This window comes from Cetorhinus maximus, chromosome 17 (genome assembly GCF_964194155.1).
Source record: "Cetorhinus maximus chromosome 17, sCetMax3.hap1.1, whole genome shotgun sequence".
Lineage (NCBI taxonomy): Eukaryota > Metazoa > Chordata > Chondrichthyes > Lamniformes > Cetorhinidae > Cetorhinus > Cetorhinus maximus.
The window spans coordinates 62850315-62868424 of NC_135895.1; the positions used below are offsets into that span (position 1 = coordinate 62850315).

An 18110-nucleotide genomic window follows, 5' to 3' on the forward strand; every position below is an offset into this window, starting at 1 on the left:
GTACACTGCAATGCTATTTTACTATGAATTTACATTTAAATTAATACTTTAAACGTCCAAGTAATTGAGATGACCTCAACACAGAAATTGTCAGACGTCACCTTCTCATATAGCTTCACTGTGGCCTTCACTTTAAAAAAGAATTTGCATTTATATGGTGCATTTCAAGTTCCAAATTGCTTTACAGCTAATTAATTATTGTTGTTACATCTGCAAATATGGTACTCTGTACATACGCAAAATCCTATAAACAGTAATTACATAATGGATGATAATAATTGAAGAATGGATGTTGGCAGGAGATCTATTCTGCCTTAAAATTGTGTCACAAGATCTTGCATGTCACCTGAGTAGGTGGTCAGGTCCTTGCTTTTACGTCTTATTCAAAAGATGGCACCTTGATACCTTAGCACTGTGCTGTAAATGTCAACATAGATTACATGTTCCCTTGAGTTGGGCTTGATCCCATATCCTTCTCATTGCTGATGCTTCTCTTAGTAGGCAAGGATGCTACCACTGGGCCAAGCTGACATTGATAATTAATTCACAGCGTTATTAAAAAGTACAAAAGCTTACTTTTATACAGAACCTCATCATGCCCTCAAATCAACCCAAAGCATTTCGCATCCAAATAAATCCTGACACAGGGAAATACGGCAGCAATTTTGCGCAGTGGAAGATCCCACACCAAATGAGATGAATGACCAATTAAAGTATTTTGGTCATGTTGGATGGAATATTGGCCAGGTTATCAGATCAATTTGCTGCTCTTCTTCAAAAAGTGCGATGGGCTCTTCCACCGAGACAGGCGCAAAGAGCCTCGGTTTAATGTCTCATCTAAAAGTAACATCTCTGACAATATAACATTCCTGCAGTACTACAGTGGAGTATCAGCCTGCTTTATATCGGAGGGAAAATGATGAGTTAAAATAGCACAATGGAGAAAAGAAGTCAGGAGAAGCAGAATTAAGTGTTCAAAATTTCAATTAACTGTGCATTGAGTATTTGTTTTACTAGTTTAGGATTAATACATTACAGAAAAATTACTGCTACATTTGAGTTACTTTATTATTGACATATTAGTTTTTCATATCACAGTGTGTAAACTTATACGAACTCAAAGAGACAGGAATTTCCTTGAAATGTTGGTGGTCTAAGGGTGAAGTTATTTTATGACTCACTTTACTTTTTGTGTGTTATACACTAATTGTTTACTCCTTTAAAAATATCATTAGTAAATTGCAGAAATACAGGGTCTTAACACCTTTAACTTAAAGCTTTGAAGAATACAAAAGATATGAAAGTTAAAAGGTAATGCTTGAGAATCAAACAAAAAATCCTAGGGGGTCAGGAATCATGCATTTCTGTCTTAGGCACAGAGGACTGTTGCATGATAAAATTATCTTAAGCCTTGGTATTTATTGAATCTGAAAGCTAAATGCCATGACTGTGTTAACACAAGTTGGTTACTTCAGATTCAAAACCAGCCTGTCAAGACTCAGAAAAAAAACAAATTAAAATTTCAAATATTATGTGCAGATCCTTAAATGATTGGTCTTACCAGTCTCCACATTCTTCAAATTTCTATGAAGGTGGAACAGGTTAAGACTAAGCCAGGCAAAGATTGGTATGAATTGTCTAGTTGCCTTATTTCACAGGAAGGAGACCACAGAGAACTGTTAAGATCAGATTCATCTAGTCCAAACAGTACAATCTTTTATTTTAATTTTTTAAGGTATTTTATTCAAGAAACACGTTTGCAGCCCAAAGGCAATGTGATTTACATTGAGGAGTTCACATGTGGACTAAATCAATCTGAAAACATGGAAACAAGTTGAAAACATGGAAACATATGACAATCATGTAGTAACAAAAATGGACAGACAAATTCAGTAAGCAACAGGTGGGCAGGGTGTTAAACGATGGAATAGTAAATTATTATATTAAAATCACAAACCAATACACCATTTCTACATTACAGGCACTGAAGTGCATATAGATTTCATCATTTAAGTACTGCATTGAGGACCCAAACCAGGTAAAGAATAGGGCTACATTGGTACCTTTCTGTTCTACATCTTACAAGGTTGAATTTAGTTGAACTTGTGAGTTGCCTTGATTGCGCTGGGCATGGTGGTAGCAACCAGTCCTGAAATTAAATAGATTGCTTAGTACAAATATTAACTAATTCATCTTGATTGGAGAGTTTCAAGCTTCGTGACATTGTCACACAACTGGTATTGAGGGTCTAAGATCAATCTCAAGGCACATTCTGTATCCATTCAATCTGGACATTTTACATGTGTGTGAAACCAGGATGCCACACAGGCACTGCATATTCAACCAAGGGACAGATGACTCTCTTATCTCAGCATGATACAAAATATCAACATACTACACTTATTCACATCAGTGGATCAGCTCACTTGACTTGATCAAGGGGCTTTAACTATCGTCTACCAACCATAAACTCTTTCCCTCAGCAAAGCCCTTCACTGCATTATCTTTAACAAACCCGACTATCTTTGCAACCTTCCTACCTCGAAAAATATTCTCAACCCTGTGTCCCATCCTCCTTCTTGTATCCCTATTCAGAGTTCAAATAGGTTTCCAGCACAAAGGAATGGTTTTCAATGAAACTCACAAGCCAATGAATTACCCTATTGTTTCGTTCATGGGGAAATTAGTTTCCTTTTAGCATATTAACCACTGTTCATCTAGGTGGCCTATTTATAAAAAAATCTTGCACAATCATACATTGTTTTTCTAATAAAATGTAACCACAACCAATTATTTCTGTGGAAAAATAGTTTAAGGGCTTTGAAATGTGACAGTCATGAAAACTTAAGTCTGGAATACATCAGCAAAATATTGTCTGAATAAACCAGTAAACAGTAGAAATGAGTGGCCTAGTATTATGTAAAGTTCGTTTTGCCATAAATAATATTAATAATAGCAAAGCGACTGAACATGATATGTATGCCACGATTAACAATGTAAGGCTTTGGAACCTAACAGAACTGTACAACCTAAGCTACAATATAAGGTACACTCCATGATCTTTCACAACCCACTTTCATTTTAAAACCAAAAGAGGCAAGGTTAAGAAGACTAGTGACATTCAAGCAATAAATCTCATGAGTCACAACCTTAAGAAGGTTATCAGGCTGCTTATTTGACATCCAGTACTGGATGAACAGAAATTTCCTCCAATTAAATATTGGAAGGACTGAAGCCATTGTTTTTGGAACCCGCTCCATCTCCATTCCCTAGCTACTAACTCCATCCCTTTCCCTGGCAACAGTCAGATTAAGCCACTCTGTTCGCAACACTGGTGTCATAAATGACCCCAAGATGTGATCTTGCCCTCATGTTTGTGCCATCACTAAGACTGCCTATTTCCACCTCCATATCATCACCCAACTTCACCCCCATTTCAGCTCATCGGCTGCGAAGAGTCTGGGAAGCGTGCCCTGCAGTCAGCATCATGGTGAAGCAGTCTTGGAAGAGTGCCCTGCAGTCAGGATCGCTGTGAAGCAGTCTGGGAAAAGTGTCCTGCAGTTAGCATCGCGGTGAAGCAGTCTGGGAAGAGTGTCCTGCAGTCAGCATCGCGGTGAAGCTGTCTGGGAAGAGAGTGTCCTGCAGTTAGCATCGTGGTGAAGCAGTCTGGGAAGAGTGCTCTGCAGTCAGCAGCGCAGTGAAGCAGTCTGGGAAGGGTGTCCTGCAGTCAGCATCGCGGTGAAGCAGTCTGGGAAGGGTGTCCTGCTGTCAGCATCGAGTGAAGCAGACCTGCTAGAAGTGTACGAGAGTATGCTCCTGGCCGGCAGCATGTCAGAATCCATGAGGAAAGGCATCATCACCCTCATCTACAAGCACAAGGGGGAAAGGGAGGAAATTAGAAATTGGCGACCCATTTCACTGTTGAATGTGGACTATAAGATTCTGTCCAAGGTCATCGCCAACCGGGTCAAATCCGCTCTGGAATTGGTGATTCACCCTGACCAGACCTGCTCTGTGCCAGGCAGGAAGATCTCTGACAGCCTGGCGCTGCTCAGGGATACGATTGCCTATGTACAGGACAGGGGTGTGGATACCTGCCTCATCAGCTTGGATCAGGAGAAGGCCTTTGACAGAATATCGCACACCTACATGGGGGATGTGCTCTCCAAAATGGGCTTTGGGGAGGGAATTCGAAATTGGATCCAACTGCTCTACACTAACATCAGTAGCGCAGTCTCAATCAATGGGTGGGAAACAGATAGCTTTCCGATTAAATCTGGAGTCAGGCAGGGCTGCCCTCTCTCGCCTGTCCTTTTCGTGTGTTGCATAGAACCCTTTGCCGAGTCCATCAGGAAGGACCCGGGCATAAGAGGAGTGACGATCCCAGGCAGTGGAGGCACTCAGGTAAAAGCCTCCCTGTACATGGACGACGTCGCCGTCTTCTGCTCGGATCCGCTGTCGGTGCGCAGACTGATGCACATCTGCGACCAGTTCGAACTGGCCTCGGGAGCCAAGGTAAATCGTGGGAAGAGCGAGGCTATGTTCTTTGGGAACTGGGCTGACCGATCCTTTGTCCCCTTCACTGTCAGGGCTGACGGCCTGAAGGTGCTGGGGATATGGTTCGGAGGGACCGGGGCATGCGTTAGAAACTGGAAGGAGCGAGTGGCTATGGTGAAAAGGAAACTGGGCATGTGGGAGCGACGCTCCCTCTCCATTGCGGGTAAGAACCTGGTCATCAGGTGTGAGGTACTCTCGCTGTTGCTGTACGTGGCGCAGGTCTGGCCCATTCCAGACTCCTGCGCGATGGCGATCACTCGAGCCATCTTCCGCTTTATCTGGAGGTCGAAAATGGATCGTGTCCGCAGGGACGCGATGTACAAGCCTCTAGATAAAGGGGGAAAAAACGTGCCCAACATCGCCCTCATACTGATGGCCACCTTTGTGTGTGGCTGCATCAAGCGGTGCGTGGACCCTCAGTACGCAAACACCAAGTGTCACTACGTGCTGAGGTTCTACCTGTCCCCGGTGTTGCGAAGGATGGGTCTGGCCACGCTGCCGCGGAACGCTCCAAGTAGTTGGACCGTGCCGTACCACCTGTCCCTGGTGGAAAAATTTATGCAGAAAAACACCTTTGACCACAAGTCCATCAGGCAGTGGTCAGCACGTAACGTCCTAGAGGCCCTGAGGGATAAGGAGAGGGTGGACCCTGTGGGATGGTTCCCCGAACAGACTGTCAAAGTCATTTGGCAGAATGCCTCATCGCCAGAACTTTCCAACAAGCACCAAGACGTAGCTTGGCTGGTGATGAGAAAAGCCCTCCCCGTCAGATCCTTCCTACACGCCAGGAAGCTCACCCCCTCTGCACGTTGCCCTCGAGGTGGCTGCGGTGGGGAAGAGACCGTTGTTCACCTCCTTGTGGATTGTGCCTTTGCAAAGAAAGTCTGGAGAGAGATGCAGTGGTTGCTGTCGAGGTTCATCCCGAGCAGTTCTGTGACACAGGACTCTGTGCTCTACGGGCTGTTCCCAGGGACACACACCGAGACAAACATCAACTGCAGCTGGAGGATCATCAACTCGGTGAAAGAGGCGCTTTGGTCTGCCCGAAACTTGTTGGTCTTCCAGCACAAAGAGTTGTCCCCGACCGATTGTTGCGGACTGGCACAATCCAAAGTCCAGGACTACGTGCTGAGGGACGCACTAAAGCTTGGGGCAGCTGCCGCAAAGGCGCAATGGGGAAGGGTCGCTGTCTAAGACCTTTCTACCACAGCGCACCGAGAGACTGGGAACTGTTTAGAGCCCCTCGGGCTGTACAGATCAAAATGAAAGGCTGTAAATGATTGTAATATTGTTTGTACTGATGCACCTGGTGATACATTTTGTAAAAGTTTAACCTGGATTGTACCCTTGTAATGTTTTTGAAATGGTTTTGAATGTGATTGAAGATTTTTTATGAATAAAGTATATTTTTACAAAAAAAAAGCTTGGAAAGAGTGTCCTGCAGTCAGCATCGCGGTGAAGCAGTCTGGGAAAAGTGTCCTGCAGTCAGCATCGCGGTGAAGCAGTCTGGGAAGAGTGCTCTGCAGTCAGCAGCGCGGTGAAGCAGTCTGGGAAGGGTGTCCTGCAGTCAGCATCGCAGTGAAGCAGCTTGGGAAGAGTATCCTGCGGTCAGCATCGAGTGAAGCAGCCTGGAAAGAGTGTCCTGCAGTCAGCATCGCGGTGAAGCAGTCTGGGAAGAGTGTCCTGCAGTCAGCATCGCGGTGAAGCAGTCTGGGAAGAGTGTCCTGCAGTCAGCATCGCGGTGAAGCAGTCTGGGAAGAGTGTCCTGCAGTCAGCATCGCGGTGAAGCAGTCTGGGAAGAGTGTCCTGCTTCTTGTTGAAAATAACAAGACTGACACCACAGGACAGCGCGAGAGAGCAGAGGAGAGATCTGAACCAGCACGAGTGCGGGGAAGCTTCAAAAGGTGACGTCAGCACAAAGGTGAGAGCTGATTGGTGAGTAGTGGGTAAGTGTTTTTCTCCAGTTTTTCTGCAGTTTAAAACAGATTAAGCTCAGGAAAGGTAAGGGTTCTAGTTTTTATTTAAAGAACATAAATAATTTAACGTATTTAACTTAAAGGAAGGGGTTTTTTTCAACTAGAGGCATTACAGGGCAGCCCAGTCCCATGTTACCGCCTGCAACATGTGGGAAGTCCTAGACGCTCCTTGCACTCTGACCGGCCACGTGTGCAGGAAGTGCCACCAGCTGCAGCTACTTGAGCTCCGGCTTGAGCAGCAGCTGGAGGCAATGAGGTGCATCCACGAGGCTGAGAGTTTCGTGGATAGCATGTTTTTAGACGTGGTCACCCCACAGCTTATGCAAGTGCAGACAGAGAGGGAATGGGTGACCATCAGTCAGAAGACAGGTGTCAGGCAGGGAGTAAGGAAATCCCCAGGGTGTATCTCGTTCAAGAACCCTTTTTCTGTGTTGGAAAACAGTGAGAGCGATGGTTCCTCTGGGGAGTGCAGCCACGCTCATGGCGCTGTGAGTGGCTCAGCTGCACGGGGGGGGAGGAAACAGAGGGGAAGAGCAATAGTGGTAGGAGACTCGACAGTAAGGGGAACAGACAGGCGTTTCTGCGGCCATAGATGTGACTCCAGGATGGTATGTGGCCTCCCTGGTGCCAGGGTCAAAGATGTCACTGAATGGCTGAATGCATTCCAAAGTGGGAGGGCAAACAGAAAGAGATCGCAGTACATATTGGTATCAACGACATAGGGAGAAAGAGGGATGAGGTCCTGCAAGCAGAATTTAGGGAGCTAGGAAGCAGATTAAAAAACAGGACCTCAAAAGGTAGTAATCTCTGCATTACTTCCAGTGCACGCGCTAGTGAGTATAGAAATAGGAGGTTAGTCCAGATGAATGCGTGGCTGGAGAGATGGTGCAGGAGGGAGGGCTTTAGATTTCTGGGAAATTGGGACCGTTTCTGGGGTCGGTGGGACCTGTAAAAGGCAGACAGGTTGCCCCTGAACAGGAATGGGGCCAACATCCTTGTGGGGAGGTTTGCTAGTGCTGTTGGGGAGGGCTTAGACTAACTTGGCAGGGGGATGGGATCCTGAGAGGAGGTTCAGCAGGGGGAGGCGCACAGCCAAAATTAGAAGAGAGAGCAAGTGAGTCTGGAAGGCATAGAAATTATAGGCCAGTTAAGGCACAAGTGGAGTTTGGCAAGGTTGGATGGTAGTTATTTTAATGCAAGGAGTCTGACGAATAAGGCGGATGAGTTGAGGGCACAAATTTACACATGGAAATATGATGTCATTGCTGTCACAGAGACATGATTGAGAGAGGGGCAGGATTGGCAGCTCAATATTCCAGGATATAGGGTCTTCAGGCGAGACAAGGAAGGAGGTAAAGGAGGAGGGGGTATTGCAATATTGATCAAGGAATAAATTACAGCTGTAAGGAGGGATGACATCTTAGAAGGCTTCTCAACTGAAGCCATATGGGCAGAACTGAAAAACAAAAAAGCAGTAATCACATTGCTGGGAGTGTACTATGGGCCCCCAAACAGTCAGAGAGAAATAGAAGAGCAGATATGTAGGCAAATTTCAGAGAAGTGTAAAAATAATAGGGTAGTAATAATGGGGGATTTCAACTTCCCCAACATTAACAGTCATAGTGTGATAGGTTCAGGGGGAGCAGAATTCTTAAAATGCATCCAGGAGAGCTTTTTAAGCCAGTACGTAGTAGGTTCTACAAGAGAGGGGGGCAGTCCTGGACTTAATTTTAGGGAATGAAGCCAGGCAAGTGGTAGAGGTATCAGTGGGGGAGCATTTTGCAGATAGTGATCATAACTCCATTAGATTCAAGGTTGTTATGGAAAAGGACAAGGATGGGCCAGAAATCAGAGTTCTAAATTGGGGAAAGGCTGATTTTAATAAGATCAGATTTGATTCGGCCAGAGTGGACTGGGAGCAGCTACTTTTAGATAAATCTGCTTCAGAGCAGTGGAACTCCTTCAAGAAGGAAACAGGGAGAGTACAGGGCCAACATATTCCAGTAAAGACAAAGGGTGGGACCAACAAATCCAGGGAACCCTGGATGTCGAGGGATATACAGGATTGGATAAAGAGAAAAAGGGAGGCTTATAGCAGACACCGAGGGCTCAAAACAGCGGAAGCCCTAGAGGAGTATAGAATGTGTAGGGGGTAGCTTAAAAAGGAAATTAGGAAAGCAAAAAGGGGGCATGAAAAAACATTGGCAGGTAAAATAAAGCAGGAGGACATAGATGGGCTGGTCAGATGGGCTGATCAATGGCAAATGGAATTTAATCCGGATAAGTGTGAGGTGATGCCCTTGGGCAGGACAAACAAGGCAAGGGAATACACAATGAATGGTAGGACCGTGGGAAGTACCCAGGATCAGAGGGACTTTGGTGTGCATGTCCACCGGTCCCTTAAGGTAGCGGGACAGGTAGATAAGGTGGTTAAGAAGGCATATGGGATACTTGCCTTCATTAGCCGAGGCATAGAATATAAGAGCAGGGAGGTTATGCTGGAACTGTATAAAACGCTGGTAAGGCCACAGCTAGATTATTGCGTGCAGTTCTGGAATCCGCATTATAGGAAGGATGTGACTGCACTAGAGAGAGTGCAGAGGAGATTTACCAGGATGTTGCCTGGGCTGGAGAGTTTTAGTTATGAGGAGATATTGGATAGACTGGGGTTATTTTCCCTGGAGCAGAGGAGATTGAGGGGAGGGCATGATTGAGGTGTATAAAATTATGAGGGGCATAAATAGGGTAGACAGGAAGAAACGTTTCCCCTTGGTGGAGGGATCAATAACCAAGGGGCATAGATTTAAGCTAAGGGGCAGGAGGTTTAGAGGGGATGTGAGGAAGAATTTTTTCACCAAGAGGGTGGTGGGAATCTGGAACTCACTGCTTAAAAGGGTGGTAGAGGCAAAAACCCTCATAACATTTAAGAAGTATTTGGATGTGCGCTTGCGATGCCATGGCATACAAGGCTATGGGCCTAGTGCTGGAAAATGAGGTTAGAATAGTTAGGTACTGGTTTGACCAGCATAGACTCGATGGGCCGAAGGGCCTTTTTCTGTGCTGTAGACCTCTATGGCACTGTGACTCTATGAATCCCTCATCGGTGCCTTCATTACCTCTAGATTTGGCTATTCCAAAGCACTCCTGGCTAGCCTCCCACATTCTACCCTTTATAAACCCAAGGTCAGCCAAACTCTGCTGCTTGTTCTGTTGAAGAGTCATGCGGACTCAAAACGTTGACTGTGCTCCTTTCCGCAGATGCTGCCGGACCTGCTGAGTTTTTCCAGGTATTTTTGTTTTTGTTTTTGATTTCCAGCATCTGCAGTTTTTTGCTTTTATCTGCTGCTTATGTCTTAACTTGCAGTAATTCCCATCCTCCTATCACCCCTGTACTCACTAGCCTACACTGGCTCCTGGTCAAGCAAGATCTTGATTTTAAAATTCTAATCCTTCCATGAAATCCCTCCATAACCTTGCCCCTCCACACCTCTCTAATTTCCTCTAATCTCACAATCTCTAAGATATCTGCACTCGCAAGAACACAAGAATTAGGAGTAGGCCATTTGGCCCCTCAAGGCTGCTCAGCCATTCAATAAGATCGTGGCTAATCTGATTGTGGCCTCAACTCCACTTTTCTGTCTGTCCCCGTAACCCTTAACTCCCTTGTCGATCCAGATGAAGTTCAACACAGATAAATGTGAGGTAGTACATTCTGGTAGGAAAAATATGGAGGTCTCTTATTACTTGAAAGGTGCAAGCATAGGTGGAGTAGAGGAACAAAAGGGTCTCAAGAGTACAAACGCATCACTAAAAGTTGTGCCACAGGTTAGCAAGGCCATAAGAAAACAAACCAAGCACTAGGCTTTATTTCTAGTGCGATAGAATTGAGAAGTAGGGAAGGCATGCTAAACCTGTATCCAAACTTAAACCACACTTAAGAGCACTGCCTGCAGTTCTGGTCACCATATTATAAAAATGATATAGAGGCACTGGAGAGGGTGCAGGGTATATTTATGAGGATGATACAGAAATGTGTGGGTACACTTATCAGGGAACGATTTACAGGCTGAGTCTCTTCTCTCTTGAAAATAGAAGGCTCCAGAGTGACCTAATAGAGGTCTTAAAAATTATGAGAGGTTTCGTTAGAGTGGATACAGAGTGAGTATTTCTTCTTGTGGGTAAGAGCATAACTAGGGCCATCATTATAAGATATTCACCAAAAAATCCAATAGGGAATTTAGAAGAAGCTTTTTCACCCAAAGAGTGGTCAAAATGTGGAACTCACTACCACTACAGGGACTGGTTGAAACAAACAGTATGGATATGTTTAAAGGGAAGCTGGAAAAGCATAAGAGGGAGAAAGGAATAAATGGTTACAACTGTAGATTTAGATGAGAAAAGATAGAAGGAGGCGAGAGTGGAGCATAAACACCAGCATGGACTGGTTGGGCCAAATGGCCTGTTTCTGTTCCATATATCCTATGAAATAACATTAAGAACCTTTATGAAACGTTGGTATGGCCTCAACAGGAGCACTGTGTCCAATTCTGGGCACTACACTTGAGGAAGGATATGAAGGTTTCAGAGGAGGTGGTGAAAAGATTTGCCAGAATGGTTCCATGGATATGGGACTTCAGTTATGTGGATAGATTGGAGAAGTTAGGATAAATGCAAAATGCTGCAAATGCTGGCGATCTGAAATAAAAACAGAAAGCACTGGAAAAACTCAGGAAGCGTGGCAGCATCAGCATCTGGCAGCTTTGGACTTGAAACATTAACTCTGTTTCTCTGTCCACAGATGCTGGCAGACTTGCTGAGATTTTCCAGCAGTTTCTGTTTTATTTAGAGAAGCCATGATTGTTCTCCTTTGGGAAAGGAAGGTTGAGAGGAGATTTCATAGAGGTGTTCAAAATTAAGTCAGGTCTAGACAGATTAAAGAGAGAGAAATTATTCCCATTGGCAGAAGGGCAAAGAGCTGGATGACATAGATTTAACATTATTGGCAAAAGAATCACAGGCATCATAAGGAATAACTATTTTCAAGCGGTGAGTGATTACGAGCTGGAATGCACTATCTGAAAGACTTGTGAAAACAGATTCAATCATGGCTTTCAAAAGGGAATTAGGTCAGCACCTAAAGGGAAAAGAATTTGCAAGGCTACAGGGAAAGGGCAAGGGAGCGGGACTAGCTAAATAATTTTGCAGAGATTGACACGGACTCGATGGGCCAATTGGCTTCCTTCTGTGCTGTAAACATTCTATGATTATATTCTCCCCCTTCTTTAGCAGTCTCAGAATCGAGGATGAATTGCTTCCATTCCAGTTAAGTGCATTCAAAGATAGCGAACAAGTCTAACGCGCGATATGCAGACTCGACCAAATGTAGGACAGGAATGAATAGATGAGCTGTTTGGGTTGAGGGTAGGGGGTGCAAAGCGGGAGCTGTGTGCTCCTTTCACTGTCTGGTCATGGCCTTTGCTTTGGGCAATCGCGGGCCAGGAATTTCCATGAATCTGTAGATATGTTAGATCTCTTCAGGGATGCTTTGAGAACATCCCTTAAGTGTTTCCTCTGTTCTGGGAATTTCTTGTTCAGAATACAACGGTTGTTTTGGGACACCAGGTTGCCAATTATATTCTATGGGTGAAATTTAATGTCAGCGATGGACTTGGAAGAGCTCAGTAATGCTGCTTGGGGCGGAAGAAGCCACCAAACGTGATCACCTAATTAACAAGGTACAGGCACGGGGCCTGGCAAATCAAATGACGAGGGAAGGGTGAAAGGCAGCATTCCCAACGTCAGCTGAAGACAGCACAGCGGCTGGCGCCATTTTTAAACACCAGCCAGACTTGCCTGGAGTGTTTCCCGGGTCTCTGACTTTTTCTCTGACTGCAGCTGAGAGTGGTCACTGTGCAGCTCAGAACACAAGCTATCAGCTCCAAGCCAGAAGTACTCAAGTAGAAAGATTTGGACCCATCAGTGGCCACAACAGCATCCTACTTCCTCAGCCTTCAGTGAAGACAGAAAAGCAAGAGGCTGGAAGCTGGGGAATGACGCAAAGGATGGCCCCATGGTTCAGCGATGCCTCCCTCTGGGTTCACCTCCAGGCAGCCCGGGAATGACAGGAGATCTTGTTCCAGGCTGATGGAAAGAGACCCACCTGCCTGACCAAGGAAAGCTGCATGGAGTTAACAGCGAAAGTTAGCAGCCTTGAGATCCAGCAGTTCAACTGGGTCCAATGCTGGAAGTGGGTTCAATGACCTTCCCTGCAGTGCCAGGGTAAGTCTGAGTGAATGATGGGCACGCTGTGGCTGCCAGGTGGACACCCTAAGATGGGTCTCAATGTGGGTAGGGATCTGCGAGGCAGGAGAAGGAATCATACATCCCAGCAGCTTCAGGGGGGATGGCTCTATGTGCCAGCGTCCTCCATGTCCCATGAGAGCGGATGTGTGAGAAAGATATCCAGGAGGACCCATCATGAAGGCTGCCATGTGAGGAGGGGGCCAGGTCATGATCTGGAGATCATGGTCTGAAGACTCACTCTCACCTTCTGCCTGCAGGAGAAAAGACCCAACAACACCAGGGAAAGGGTGAAGACAGGTGGAGGTGAGCCAGACCCGAGAATTCTGACAGCCGCTGTAGTGGAGGCTCTTGGCCTGGCCAGGATGGCCAGACAATCACTGATGGAGAGATCGGAGTAATGGGTGATGAAAGCGAGGAGGACTAGAACTTGATTCCACCTCTGAGCAGAAAAGAAGTATGCGACACACATGGATAGGGAGGACTGGGAAGAGCTAACTGTTTTCCCATGCAGGTTTCCAAACTCCAGAGGGACAAGTTGCTGCCTCGACAGAGGCCCTGCAGTCCACCTCCGAGGAGAAGGGCCTTCAAGCCTCAGAAGATGCAGTGACACTTCTTTCCTTAGCAGCCATCACCAGCACAGATACATTCACCTCAATAGGTGTGCGTTCACAAATCAGTTCGGGAGCACAAGTTGGTGAGCACGCAGGAGCAGCTTACGGAGGCTGTGAAAACTAAGAGCCCTGACAGACAGAGGACTGTTAGAGGACAGGCCCATGCTGAGCCCTAGATGATGACGAGCCTCTGGTGTCAGCCACACTTAATGTGCTGGAGTTGCGGTGTAGAACAGGGGAACATCTGATGGAGCTGCCAGGGGCTATTGTGCAACCATGCGCGGCAATGAGGAAGTCCATACAGGACATGTCTCAGACGTGCAAATGTATGACTTCCTCCACGGAGAGGTTGGCAACTGTCAAGGAGAACCATCCAGCAAACTACTCAGTGGCTGCAGGATATGCGCACATCTGCGTGAGCTCTAAGCCGCAGTGGCCAGGTGAGAGAGGGATGGGGTATCTAGAGTCCCCTCCATCCCCAGTAGACAGGGAGGTGCCATTGCACACAGAGAGGGAGGAGGGATTGAAAGAAGTGGCGATAAGGTAAAGTTGAATCCTCTACCTTTTCAATCCAACAACTGAGTAACAATAGTGCAAATGCTGAAGACAAGTAAATTTGGGCTTGCTTCTCCCCCTTTGCTAAATCCACAGAGGAAGCACACAAGTATTTGGTGCACATTCCATTCACATAAGAAAGACTTGCATTTATATAGTGCCTTTCACAATCACACAATGTCCCAAGGCCTTTTACAATCAAGTACTTTTGAAACGTAGTCACTGTTGTAATGTAGAAAATGAGGCAGCCAATTTGCACTCAGCAAGTTGCCATAAACACAATGTGATAATATGTTTTTGTGATATTGATTGAGGGATAAAAATTAGTCAGGACACCCACCAACCTGAATTGATATGTTCAGCAACTCAATGAAACTCTCAGAAAATCAGGGTCGATTGAGTTTTTTTTTTCCTCTTCTTGCAACATAAAGTACTTTGCAGGCACAGCTGCTCTAAACCTGGCTGTGTATTAAATTTCTGACCTTTCCGCGGGCTCCAGGGCGATGGTAGAATTTCAGATTGAGAGATTTTAATTTCTGCACTCTATTTTTCACCCGTGCTCTAAACCTACGCTGGGACGTTTTCATTTTTGCAAGAAGTAAAACGGTGCCGCCTAGTCCAAATGTTGCAGTGACTTTTGCTCTTTGTCACAAAAGCTCTTGAGCAACAGTGTGTGCACTCTTGTACACAACCTGCGCCCCCTCCTATCCGTTACTATGGCAACTAGGCCTGCAGAATCCCAGGCAGCCTGCGAACAGGAACTGCGAGATATTTGAAAATATACAAACGCGATGCATAAAACCATCCAAAGGAGTTTAAAATCCTTGGTAGTAAACCTATATGGGCTGGCATACTCTCCAGTATCTTATTACAAATAAGAAAAAGCCAGAGGGCAAACTGTCAGAAGGGCAGAAAGTCAGCGAGCTGCGGAAGTGCAACAAAGAAAAATAATTTTAAAATACATCTAACCAACCAAAAAGCAAATTCTGGAAACTAATTCACCCCACAGCTTTCAGGCAGGCATAAAAACCATTTTCAGCGTTGAAATGAACCCGCCAGATTAATTTGCATTCAACTTTTGCAAAGCAATTAACTATAATGCTGGATCTGCACAGATGTGAGCTGAAACATTTTAAAACAGGGCGAATAGTCACTGGCTAAGACAGCAAACAATTACAATCACAATACAGCCTCGATCGTGGATGGAAAAATAAAATCAGAGGATTTCTAAAGAGGCAGTTTCGTTTTAGGCTGCACAGAACAGATTAGAGGGGCTGAATGGCCTGTTTGTGTGTGATGTTTACAGTAAATAACTGCAGTGTGTTACTGAGGGTGGGTGGGGTTTACAATGTTAACAGTGGAGTGAGTGAGTGCAGTGTTTGTGTGTGTGTTTTTACCCCGTTGGCCGCCGACATCTGGATGATGAGCTGGATGACATGTTTATTGTAGAATCGGCCGTCTCCCCCGACCACCAGGACAGCGCTTTGCCGCTCAGCCGGCTCGGCCGCCGCCGCCAAGATGCACTGGATGAAATTCTCGGCGTAGTTGGTCTTCGACTGGAAGACGGCGACCCGCTTCCTCAGGCCGCTGGTGCCCGGCTTCTGGTCGCCGAACGGGGAGGTCTTCACCGTCAGGATCTTGCTCATGGCTTTTTGCTGTTGTTGAGAGATTCTCTTCAATCACTAATATTGCCTATTGTTATTAATATCTTTCTGTCTCGGCGCGACCCACAGGCTCTCTCACAGCGTCTTCTCCCTTCCTGCTCACCGCCTTTTGACAGCTCTCCTCCTCCTCTCCTGTCCGCTCCTCCCCTTCCCTTCCCTTCCTATCCCCACCCTCCGGCTGCCCAGCAACACGTACACCGCCCTCACCAAGGTCAGGCAGCAGCAGCTGTGCTGCCCTTCTCACTCCGGCAGAATCAAGCCCACCCTTACTAAGCAAGGGTGATGCCTTCCGCAGCCTTTCCCAGATAAGTGGACATCTTCACTGGATTCAGGCCATTCAACCGTGCAAAGCATCGCAGCCAACCCTTTAAGTAAAAAGCAAAAGTACTGTAGATGCTGAAAATATGAAATGAGAAGAACAGAAAATGCTGCAAAATGCTTCAGCATCTGCGGAGAAAGAAAGAGTTTCATCAGAACTGAAAAGTTAGGAATATAATAGGTTTTGATCAAGTGAAAGGAAGGGGGAAGCTGAGGAAAAAAGAACTAAAGGAAAGGTCTGTGATAGGGTGGAGGGCAAGAGAGATTAAATTACAAAAGGGTTCATGATGCATGGTCAAAGAAAGAAGAAGCTCTCAGAGAGCCCGTGGGTCATGCTGAGAGTCCTGGGGAGGGGCAGAATAATAAAACAAAAAAAAACAAGGGGTGGAATTTTCCCAGATTTGCATTAAGTGCGGTAGCGGGTGGGACAAATGGTGTCCTACCCGTTGAAAACGATGACGTGCTTTTGTGCCATATTTCGTACAAACCTGCCTCATTAGTTATGTATTCCCAGGAAACACGCCGTTTCCATGGCGGGCACACTCTCATTCACCCTCCCGCAATTACCCCACTGTTGCACCATGCCGGCCGCCATGTTTAAAAGGCAGCTGCCAGCGCAGTACTCATTACTACCAGCTCACCACCACAGCCCGAGAGACACCAGGGTAAGTCACTCTTTCCATCACTCTCAACTCACACACTCAAACCCATCACACATCCACAGGGCCCTCACACACTGCCAGTTCAAGGGACATCACCATTTACTCTCTCACACAGCTTTGTCCTCAGCCCATCCATGGGACCACTCACCACCCGCACAGGCCAGGCACATGTATCACCTGGCCTGGCAGGCGTCCTGATACACTCTCCCTATTCTATCCATACAGATCAAACTGGCTCACAACAGGAGGTAGAGGTTACAGACCGGTGGAGGAATGCCGGAGCTCATGGTCCTTACAGAATTTGAGAACATCGCCATCCAGCTGGCCGGCAATGATCGGGACCGGTCCTGTGCTGACAGTGAGGTCGGCGCTGCTCTACCAAGTGAGGATCCAGCAATGCAACACCCATCAGACAACCATGCTGTGAGTGATGTATCCTCTTTCACAGGCCACTGCCATGCACTAATTATTTTCCCTTGCTTTCACAGGCACATCTGCCAAACATCCGACAGAGTCCATGACCCAGGGCCTCCAAGCCAGTTCGGAAGGGACATCTGAAGGGGAACCGGAATGCACCCCTATACAAGTTCCATCACAGCGCTCACCCACACCCTCCACCAGCGCAGAGACACACACCTTGGTGGGACCTAGCTCCACCATAGGCATGGGATCACATATTGATAAGCACAGTGTACTGTCTGATCCACAGCAGGCGGCGGCAGGGACTCCCCAGGTCCCTAGCATTTCGAGGGCTGCAGAAGGCCAGGAAACTGTTGAGTCCGAGTCAGATGACAAGCCTCTCGACTTGGTCATGTCACAGTTGCTAAAGGCAACAACAGGAAGGGATGTCTGCTACACTCCTCAGATTGCAAAGCACAATGGAGGAGTCCGTCCGTCTTCAGGCTGAGGTGATAGCACCAGCATTGCAACGCACCAAGGTCAACACTGGCAGGATGGCGGCCGCCATGGAGACCTTGGTACAGGATGTCGCTCCTGCACGGCTGTGTGAGCTTAACTCCATCACTGTTGGCCTCCAACAGTGTGTATGCGAGAGGGGTGCCGGGCAGCTCAATCTCATTTCAGCTATACCCTCCCCTCATGGAATCAGCAAGGGGCCCTTGGGCACCCATAGGGAGGAGAATCAGCAGATGCACACTCCAGGGTCATCCACTCAGGTGACTCCGGGAGTGACCGGCCCATCAGAATCCCCTCTTCCTAAGACCTCCGCGGCTACGGCTCCACAGGCCGAGGAGGGTGCCACTGCCACACAGCAGGACCCCGAAAGCAAGCTGAGGCCCTCCAAGTCTCGGCCCTCCAGAGGACGCCCACCAAAGTCATCACAGACGGCATAACAGTCAGCAGGCTGCCTCCACATCCGCTGTGGATGTCTGGGGAGCACCAAGACATAGCTGCAGGGTTAGGGCAGTTAGAAAAAGTAGTTGCACAGCCTGGGCACGGGTGTTG

The 18110-nt window shown here is 46.8% G+C and overlaps 1 protein-coding gene across 1 annotated transcript in view; it reads right to left on the reverse strand.

The window, feature by feature from the left end:
* pgm1 (phosphoglucomutase 1) overlaps positions 1 to 15846 on the reverse strand; it is a 76285-nt gene extending 60439 nt beyond the window's left edge. Inside the window, exon 1 of the mRNA XM_078561315.1 lies at positions 15400 to 15846. Within this exon, the coding sequence (XP_078417441.1) occupies positions 15400 to 15648 (249 nt within the window). The 5' untranslated portion in view covers positions 15649 to 15846. The remainder of the gene's footprint in view (positions 1 to 15399) is intronic.
* Positions 15847 to 18110: the final 2264 nt, after the last annotated feature.